The sequence below is a fragment of the Dermochelys coriacea genome, chromosome 4, assembly GCF_009764565.3.
Source record: "Dermochelys coriacea isolate rDerCor1 chromosome 4, rDerCor1.pri.v4, whole genome shotgun sequence".
Taxonomy (NCBI): domain Eukaryota; kingdom Metazoa; phylum Chordata; order Testudines; family Dermochelyidae; genus Dermochelys; species Dermochelys coriacea.
Window position 1 is genome coordinate 13777677 of NC_050071.1, and position 10951 is coordinate 13788627.

Genomic DNA, 10951 nt, shown 5'->3' on the forward strand with positions numbered 1-10951 from the left:
TCACCTGAGGGTAGGGCAGTAGAGTTCAAAGTGATGACCAAAGTGGCTAGAACAGGCATTGTGGGATGCATCTGGAGGCCGATCAGAGCGCAATATAGGACCAGGGCGTCCACACTGGCACTGCAGCGCTCCAGCCAGGGCGCAGCAGAAGTTATTCCACTCGCAGAGGTGGAGTACCAGCAGCGCTGTAGCCATGGAGTCAGAGCGCTCTACATGCCTTGCCAGTGTGGACGGGGAGTGAGGTACAGCGGTCTGGGCAGCTTTATTGCACTGTAACTGGCAAGTGTAGCCAAGGCCTCAGAAAAATATATCTATTTCTCTTTTTTCTGTTTTACTTTGTGCTTTTGACAGCACTTTTTGTACATGGTCAGTTGCACTGTTTTTCCTGTTTACTTATTCAGATTCCCCTTCTTGACACTCATACTGCAACAGAGGAAAGAATAATGTTTAAAAAAATATATAGAAAAAATCATTGTAAAACATAAAAAGTAAGCCAGCAGAATCAAGGACAGGAAGTGCACCAGAAGTTACTTTAAATTCATGTTAGGAAACAGACTAATTTAAAAGTTTGTGTTTTTTAAATTTAATAAGATCTTTGTGTAGCCATAAAATTGCTGAGAAAGGATACAAGTGTACTAACTACCAATTTCATTTCTGGGTCTTGAACGGAAAGTTCTGAAACCCTAAAAATATTACCACTGCATTTGATAATGGAAGACTATAAATGAGGCTTTGAAGGAAAACAGCAGCTGAAGAGTTCAAGTTGGTAGAAGTCTAACTAAAATCAGAAGTAGTGAGACCAAATGTGGGTTATTTGTATTAAATTTAACAAAGCGAGCCCACCAGAATGTGCTCTGGGCCCAAATCCTCTTACTTCAAAAGGAATCCCCCTTAACTTCTAGCAAGAGCATGTGTCTACTGCAGCTAGTTACTTGACTATTTAAGAATCACTTCTCTCTCCCCATCGTAAACAGAACAATTAGACTTGTAACAAGGACAAGAAGTTCAGGGATTTTGAAAGTGTATCTGTAATTTAGTCAACTTTGCCATTGAAAGTGGCAAATTCCTAGATTTAATAGGACTGTATCCCCAGGACACAGAAATGATTCCTGTAGGGATACTGCCATATTCAAAAAGGTGCAATGAAGGGAAACCAAAATAACTCAGAGAGAGGGGACAAAGCTATAATGTTTAGAGTAAAGAGAACCAAGACGGGATAGGATCACAGTAAGTATATAAATGGACAGATGCTAAATGGCAGCTGTGGACTGTAGTAAAGGGGGAGAGAGAGAGACTAACCAGAGGGTAAACAAGTGAGGCAGAAATGTCTTCGCACAAAAGACAGACGGAAATTTGGAACCAGAAACAGCTCAAGAGGAAACAAGAGACTTTTTTTGTGGGGGAAGGGAAGAATGCCTATAGCCTTCTAGATATTTGAAGTTATATTGAAGTGATATAAGTCAATGTATTTAAGATCAAGGCTTAATAGATCAAAAGGCTCTTAATGGCCACATTTTTTCCTCCAAGTGGAGAGGGAATGGAAGAAGAGCATGGAAGCCATTCACCTCTGAATCACAAAAAATTCACTGCTTCTAAACATTTAGACACACAGTCTCAGGGGGAAAAAATACTTTTACATTCATTAATTACAAAAGAATGGGGGTTTTGTCTTTGTGCCTTTGAGACAATGATTTTGTATAATGAAAAAATGATGAACTGCTGAGTCAATTCACACAGTTAGATGGAAAGAAAAGCCACCACGTGAACAGAGCACCCACTGAAATGTGTAACATAAAGCTGAGAGCTATAGAACATGGCATAGAATTAGAGACTCAACCCACTACTGGAAGCAATACTTCCAGTCATTTAAAATATAATTTCTGGTAGAGATGATGTAACATGTGAGAGTGGAACTGTGAGACTGCAAACAGTTTAGGAGAATTCTAATCAGTAAGTTAATTATTATATTCACAAGAACAGAATGATATACTAGTATCAGGATGATGTTCTGAACACCTTAGCAACAGGAGCTACTCCTGCCCCTCCAGCAAAACTAATAGCAGCTCTGTGGTACTAAGAGCCTGCAGTGCTATTCTGTAGACAAAGGTGAGGAATTCAGAAAAAAACATCTAAATGGAGTGGGGGGAAAGGGAGAAATAAGGTCAAGTTTCTCTGAAGTGGGGTTTGAAGCATCCACCACGTGTCTCTAGATCCTCACCCTCTAGCTCTTCTTCCCTTCTACCACACTTCTGCTCCCACTTCCAGAGTCCCTGCATAGACCTTAATGTGTTCTGGATGCACCTGATGTGTCAACATAGGAGTGCTGCTCGGCCAGCTTTGGGAAAGTGAATGCAGCAAGACAGTTATGCTGAAAAATGAGTTCGTCAATCTAGCAGAGAAAGGTATAACGAGCCAATTACTGGAAGTTGAAGCTAGACAAATTCAGACTGGAAATAAGGGATAGATTTTTAACTGAGAGTAATTAATCATTGGAACAACTTATCAAGGGTCATGGTATATTCTACATCACTGACAATTTTAAATCAAGACTGAATGTTTCTCTAGAAGATGTGCTCTAGGAATTATTTTGGTGCAAGTTCCATGGTCTGTTTTGGTCCCTTTTGGTGTTGGAATCTATTAATGAAAAAGCGGGTCATATGAAAAGCACCTCCTGTAGAAAAGTGAAATGAACAGAAGATCCATCTTGTAATCAGTTATATCTAAACTGGTCCATACTCAAAATGGCTGGACACACACAGTTTGAGAAAATTCAGTCAGAATCATATGGATGTTACTATAATACTTCAGGGTACATCTCTATAGGAGTAATCTCATTTTTAATGTTCAGTGTATTTCTTTGTGAAAAGATGAGTCATACAAAGGGTTTACTCAGGAAGAGCACTCACTGGAGTCAGTGAGAAAAATAAGAAGGACCAAAAGAACTCTCATCCACAAAGGAGTTTTTAGATTTTTTCAGCTACCTTTTGATAGCTCAGTCTCTGCTGACTTATATGTTCCCCAGAGCAGAGGATAATACTCAGCATGATGATACAAATGCATTCCAGTAGTCCTCCTCCAACGGTGCTAGCAGTGTCATGAAACAGATGATCTAGAGCAACCCTAGCCAGTTATGTGTTATTGAAACAAAAGCAAAAACCAGGTACAGAGCAGGCAATGTCAAGCCAAACGATGATTCTACAAGATGCTTTTAGATGGCTATGTTAAAAAAAAAAAAAAAAAAAAGTCATGAGAAGGCAAAGCATACATTGGATTCATGCAATCCCACTCAATTTCAATTTAATAGGAAGAAAATAGAAGATGGTCTGTAGAATGTGACAAAGGAATATTCACTCATTGTCAGAAAGGGATTCTGCAACAACTAAGTCAATGTGACAGATGACCTTCCTTGTTCTAATCCTCTGACAGTAAAGTTTCTCATACAGTTACATCTCATTTTTTCAGCAAGCTCACCGTTTCCCAGATTTAGTAGGAATGTTTTGGTTAATTAAGCAACAAGACATGTCACGGCATATGTTGCAGTTTATTTAATTTGCCGGTAAAACGTCCTATTAATATCTCCAATACCATGGTATTTCCTATTGTATACTACTGCAGAGCTAAGACAGACTAATAAAAATAGCCTTCTAGTTTTTCCTTTTTAAAATAAAATCAAGAGAGGTTTTATTTTCCTAGTTAAGTTTCATTTATTTATTTACTTTTGCATAAAGTTGAGCACTTAGGCTGCAAGTTAAGTACTAATGGAAACAACAATAATCTAGTGCCAAGAGAGGATAAGTAGAAAGTCTAATCATGTAATGGATAAAATTGCCGATATTTGCTAATATAGACAAACAGTTTCATGAACATATCTGATTTCTATCAATGTACCAGGATATCACCATGTTTATGAAGCTTTAAAAAAAAAAAAACATTTGCAACAACAGTTAATATATAATCACTTTCCAATACCCATCTTCATCCTTTTGCAAAGAGGGGACAAAAAAAATTGTACCTCTGGTGTCTTGTTACCACGATCTCCTGTAGAATGGTACAGTTCTAAGTTCAAGGACTCAGTATAGTCTTATCAAAAACACTTATGATGTACTTTCAAAAGAAATATTATTAAAGGATCAAAATAAACCACGTTGCACACAGAAATCTTGCCTCTGAAAGTGATCAGGGTTCTGTTCTTATTTTCATTTTTACAACTATAATAACTAGTAGTATAGGCTCAGAAAAACAAACATCAAGGGGAAATTGGAAGTATGAAATAATTTTGGCATAAAAGCACACATTTTGGAAGTAATTAAGATGCAGTAGTAATTGTGGTGGTGAACATGTAAGAAATCTCCACAATGAACTATGTATTTCTTTGTCAATGTCTTTGTTTGTTTTTTAAACTAATGCTTCTTTACCCACCGCACCGGCATAAATAAATAAAAAAAAGCCCAGCCGCAGTGTCCATTCAGTCCTTCATTTATGTATCTCAGAAGATAAAATTTTATGTACAGAAGTCTTTCAGATGTGATCTCTGGACTTTAAAATTCATTGCAACATCACTAATATCATGGAGTTTTAAAGTCATCCCCATAATTCTATCACTCCCAGGGTAGTACTATTTCATCTTGTAGCTGGAAGCTCAAATGAGCATTATTTGGCTCCAATAATCTGAGGGAGAAGGAGCAAGAGCTCAAGCATGGTAGGCACACACCTATTTGGGGGTGGGAAAAGACTTTAAAGTTCTTTGTAAGAGCATATGGGGTTCCCTGCATCAGGAGGTATTTCAGTTCTTATTTTGGTTCAACGAATGGGATAGGAGTAGTGGCACTGATGAAGGAGAAAGTGTGTCCCAGTAGCCCAGAGCTTGGGAGCAACCCTATGATAAGGCAGTGTATGTGCAATACTGAAGAAAAATGTTTTCTAGAACTTTTCTGAGTTCCCAAGGGATCATAAAAGGGAAAAATAAAGCAACAAGCATTTTAAAAGACATTGTCAAGACAATCTGATAATTGCAAAATAAATTATATTAAAGATGGGGCAACTAGGAAAATGGGGGTTTTCATATAGGTTTTAGTACTGTGTTCAGCATTAGGGTTTCCGACAGCTTTCAAAGAAGGAATCACAAAGGGATACAAAGTGAAAGAACCGAGCTGCCAGCATGGGAGCAAATCCTTGGACTCTGACCCTTTGAAAATAGGAGCTGAACAGAAGTACTAAGACGTGATAAGTACTTTAGCTACAGCATTTGAAAATATTTTGTTTAAATAATGTTAAACAGATTTTTGGTAAGACTATACATTTAAACAGCCAATTATCTTTATAATTACTAAAAATCCTTATTGTGAAATTAAGTGTCACAAACTGGTTCCATATACCATAGCCTCAAGAGGGATTATTATTAGGACTCTTTGGATGAGGTTGTGGCATATGGAACCAGTTGTGACACTTGAATTTCACAGTAAGTAAGGTTTACTTGAGACCTGGCACTGCTGCCACCAGGGCTTGGAAAATTCCCTTGCATATGGTGAGTAGGATGCTGTCCCAGCTAAGTTTCATTAGCTTCAGCAAAATCTAAACTCTCAGGAGTTTCAGTTTTTTAAAAAAAGGAAGTTTCTAACACCTTATAGTTGCAAAGAAAACCTTCCAAATACACACACAATGCAATCAACATTGGTGTCCTTCAGAGTCTGCACACAGTCCAATGCCTTTACTGAGCTCTCCCAAACTGTAGCAGAGTGTAAATTGAATAGATGGAAGGTTTTCACAACTGTTATTGGGAACCCAATGAGCACCCATGAAACTGACCAGAATCAGGGCAGTTTCATTCTGCAGTACCTTAGGAATCCTATAAGAAGCATCACTGGGAAGGATCCCCCAACAATAGAGGTTAGGGACAGATAAAGGAGTGGAAACTCCTCCCTCTCCCCCCCAATTGCAGCAGCCAGGACACTAGAGTGGGAGGAGGAAAGAGAGAGAGAGAGATTACTGTAGGGAGCAAAACAACAATAGACTGGCTTGACTTCTGGCAAAGCTGAAAAAAATAGAGAATAGCCAGACAGTTCTTCAAGAGCATTGAGTGGGCTAGAGGAGGCACAAAAGACAGTTCTTGTCAGTCAAGAAAATTATCTAAAGTACATCTGTTCTGAACTTTATCTGCTATGAAATGTGTTTATGATTTTTATAGTTCTGCTTCTGAAGTGGACCTGCAAAAAGTAGTGAAGGGAGGAAAGTGGGATAAGAGTAGGCACACATTCCCTTTTTGGCCTCCATATGTATAAAGAAGGCCTGAATTTTGTAGACTTAAAAACAAAAAAGTCAGGTCTTATTTTAACATCACGAAGAAACAAAAAACAATATTGTCAGAAGCACATTTTTTCCCTTTGTTTACAAGTCACTTTCACACTGATGTTTATTGGGACACTGCTTACGTAAATTTTGACCAATAAATAATGCATACATCCCAATAAATATAAACTCACAGAAATGGTTTCCTACGGCTCTTTTTCGCCAGAAATCTGCATGTGTCAATTCTGACTGCTCATTTTAATAAAAAATTAAAATTATGAAACTCCATATTGGCCTCAAGGATGGGGGGAATTACATAATCTTAAAGGTACACAACTGTTAGATAATAAAAAATTTAGAATTGTCAATTATGTCAGGGATTTTTATTAAAAAACATTTTTTGATGTAGCTTCTTTGCTAGGGCAGTTTTAGTAATTCAAGATAGCAGTAACAAGTTGCCAGATGGTACGCCTACAGAACTATCTTTAATTTCTTCCTTGGAGATGCAGATCACGATTTCTGCAACTTTGCTATAATTTCCTTTTGAAAGGAATCTGTGAAACTGAATTTTTTGGAACTCAACTTTTTTTTATTTTTTACCCAGCTTTTGATAGCACGACCTGTTAAAGAGTATATTCCATATCTCTTATTTTGCTCCCCTACAGATATTTACAAGGATCTTTTCAAAGTGGGAAATATTGATTATACGGAGAAAACAGTGAAAGTGACAACATACAACATTTCTGTTAAATACAAACAGTAAATAAAGCATTTTTTAAAATTCATTAACTTCTCTTAATAATATTAGATGTTATTTTGATAATAGTAGGTACACTTTTATTTTAAAAGAAATGCTATTTTCAAGTTGAAAAATGTCCCCTTGAATTCTTCCCACGTAGACAGATAAAAGTGAGCAAATGCACTCCATGCTGACCACTCACTGACCCTACCAAAAGAATTTTGTTAGTCTCTAAGATGCCACAAGTACTCCTTTTCTTTTTGTGAATACAGACTAACACGGCTGCTACTCTGAAACCTACCAAAATAATGGAATAATCGTGGGTCTGATAAATGGAAATTGAGAATATTCTCCACATTTCAGGAGGCGCTCAGCACCCGGCATGATTGGGCCCCTTATGAACACAACTGCTGTGTTATTTGGAAACCCAGTTGACAAGGAGAACATGGGATTTTATCTAGTGCTTCAGTGGCAAATTGGAGAATTACAGCATTTACTGAAGATATAACCTGCACTTGTATAGAGGATTGGTACATCACCATATTATATACCTAACAGAAGCATCTTTATAAAACCTTCATAATAAAACCGCACCAGATAAATATAAAAATGTGTACCCAGTTGGAAAATAAAAAGAGCACTGTATGATTGGACTGGAGAAGGGGGGGGGGAGAGGAGGGAAAAACACTTTGTTACCTGCAGCAGCAATGAAGCCTTCTCCTGAAGCTATGTCTAAAAAAGTGTGTTTATTTTGCAGCCTAAAAAGTGAGTGAGATATTGAATATGTAAACATGTTCATGTGTTACATAAGATTTTGTTTTTGATGGGTGTAACCTAGGATAATAAAAGGTAATTCGGGGGAGGGGGGAAATTGAGGATACATAATATTAACCATTTTTACGAAGATGCTTGAAATATCTACTTGCCAGTAGGAAGCTGAAAGCTAGCTGGGGAAGAAAAGAGGCCTCCATTTCTGCTGAATTTAAACTTTAAAAAAACATTTAAATGTCTAGACCTTAAGATTTGAAAGAAACACTTTCAATTATAAGCAAATGCAGTCTGTCCTCCAGAGTCTGAAGACAGCTCCAGTACCTTTGCTGCTGTTCCTGGCTTTGCTGAGCAGCAACAGAAACAGGCACTGAAGTTATTCATACAGGAAGTTGACCCTGACCAATGGAGGCTAGGAGGAAATGATAGAGTAGAAGAGATCTGCTTCACCCCATTCCAGAAGCCAGGAGGCTCTGGAAAAGGAGAAGAGACAGAAAGTTTATCTCTCTCTTTCAGCAGTCAGAGAAGGTAGAGCTTCACATTTTTCTGACACCAATTAGCCTGGGGCCATGAATTATGAAATCAACCCCCCACTCCCACACACACACCAGAATCCAAGGACAGCATTCTGGTGTCACCCACCCTCTTTCCCAGCAGCTTGGGATGGTGGAGTAGGGAAACAGCTAAGCTTCGAACCAGGACAGCACCCCTGCCACCCAGTAATCTTTTGTATCTACTTCTGACTAGCAAGCTTGGTCATTCAGCTGGTAGGTATCTACCAATTCTACCCTGGACTAAGATACTGCATCTGCAATTTCAGATAAATTGGGTTGGTTTTGGCAAACTTAACCAATGTAATGACTAGGATTACAAAAAGAAGCTAATAATCTTAATTACAGAGAGAAAAGTGTCTCTCCATGATGAGAGAGTCACTACTACTCCAGTTCTCAAGAAGAAAGCATCTCCTCCCGTGCTCTTTAGAATCAGGCCAACCATATGGGCATCTAACAGTTATCAACATAAGTCTTCACCACCTTTCAGATACCATGCCACTGGTCCAGCAAAGACTTATGTATGTGCTTAATTTTAACCACCAGTAGATTTTGTAAACTCCATTTAGGCCCCAGTTTAACTATTAAATGTTATCTTTTTCAGCTGTGTAATTCCACCCCCTCCTCCTTTGGAGTGCATCTCAGTTTAGTTAATAGGTCATTGAACTGGTTTACATTAATTATCTTAAGTACCTTCTTTCCACTCCCAAGGGGAGAAACAAGGATCATTCAGTTCCACTCTAGCCTATGAAGCTGAATAACAACAACAAAGGTATTACATGTGTCTGATTTGTCACTAATTGCTAGAGGATCTTTGTATCCTTGCAGTAAACAACTGCCTTCTAATTATCATCCATCCAGTCAGCATCTTCTTACCTACTTGGCTTGCTATATGTATAGCAGATGAAAGGTAGTCATCTGCACAAAGAGTATCTGAATCCTTAATTAACTTTTAATTCCTAATGTTTTATTAGGCTGAATAGACTACATTAACACATCAGTCAAAATACCTCATGTTAAAAGGTTTTTGCTGCACATATTTTTAGTTAGTTTGAAAAGAAAAAGTCTAGTTTCCCTTTACAGATTTTTTATGAACTTTGGCCTATTTCCATATTACCCACTTGAGCAAATTCAGAATAGTCTTTGCAGAGTAACATTTGAGAAAGTCTCACTTCTCTATATTAATGGAGTGCAGTGATTTATTTCCTGTATTTTTTTTTTCCTTTAAACCTTCCCCGCCCTCCCTTTTCATTTTTTTTTTTTTTTTATTTACAGGCTCGAGGAACGAAACATGCCAAGATGTTTCCCTCTATGAAAACAAACTGTGCCCTCTACATGCCCGAGAGACGTTTACAAGGCTGTCCGGTGGTCCCAGTCCCACCTACTCATTTTAGAAATCGACCCTTTTTAAAAAAAAAAACCAGGGGGGGCAAGAACCACTCCTCCCCACTGCCCCGAACACTAGGGCTGACGTTGAGAGAGGTGGAACAGGAATCATATAACCCCCTGGAGGGCTGGTTCAGGGCCAGCCCAGGGAAGGAGGATGGGGATTTCTCAGTCTTATTGTCCAAGATGTCCATTTCTCTCCAGCAGCGGCTGTACGCGCGGCTGGCCTCAGCCACAGACAGGGGCGATCGCTCTGTGCCCTGCCGGAATCAAAAGCACCAGGGCCAGAGCGCGCGCGGCTCTCGGCCGCCGGGCAGGGCTTGGCGGAGCGGGCAGAGGGGCCAGGCGGGGGGCGAAGAGCCGGGGCCAGGCGGGGGGCGAGCACAGCTCCCTGCGCCGCCCGAGGGACCCGCTCCGGGAGCGGGCTCGCCGTGGCTGTGAGGAACCGCTCGGGAGGGAGCCTCCGAGCTGCTGCCGAACGCACACGCCGGCGGAGCGGGGCCGGGTCCGCATGGGAGGAAAGGAAGGAAGATGGGGGTGGGGGCAGAGGAAGGGGGGGGGGGGCAGCACGAGCCCGGCGCTACTCACAACAAGAAGCTCATGGCGCAGGCGGCGGCGCGAGAGCAGCGAGTGGCTCCGCTCTCGGCTCCCAATGGCAGCGGCCGGCGCAGGGGGCGGGGGAGAGCGCGGGGCGGGGCGCGGAGAGCCGGGGCCGGGATCCCCGCCCTGCGGGGCCTCCCCCCGCCGCCACGGCCCTTAGAGTTCCTGCGTCCCCGCTGCTTCAGGACCCCCCGCCCACGCCGTGACATTGCCCCCAAACACCGCCCCCAGCATCCCTGCCACCCCCCAAAACCACCCCCCACTGCCTCCCTCCCCTTCCCCCACTGCCCACCAAAACCACCTACCCCGCCTCCTCCAAACCCCACATACCCCCCAGCACTAAGCCTGCCCCAACACCTCCTCCAACACCCCCCCAGCATCCCTGCCACCCCCCAAAACCACCCCCACTGCCTCCCTCCCCTTCCCCCACTGCCCACCAAAACCACCTACCCCGCCTCCTCCAAACCCCACATACCCCCCAGCACTAAGCCTGCCCCAACACCTCCTCCAACACCCCCCCAGCATCCCTGCCACCCCCCAAAACCACCCCCCACTGCCTCCCTCCCCTTCCCCCACTGCCCACCAAAACCACCTACCCCGCCTCCTCCAAACCCCACATACC

The 10951-nt window shown here is 41.4% G+C and overlaps 1 protein-coding gene across 1 annotated transcript in view; it reads right to left on the bottom strand.

Annotated features, from left to right (window-relative positions):
* MOB1B (MOB kinase activator 1B) overlaps positions 1–10433 on the bottom strand; it is a 74762-nt gene extending 64329 nt beyond the window's left edge. The window contains exon 1 of the mRNA XM_038398829.2: positions 10318–10433. Within this exon, the coding sequence (XP_038254757.1) occupies positions 10318–10331 (14 nt within the window). The 5' untranslated portion in view covers positions 10332–10433. The remainder of the gene's footprint in view (positions 1–10317) is intronic.
* Positions 10434–10951: the final 518 nt, after the last annotated feature.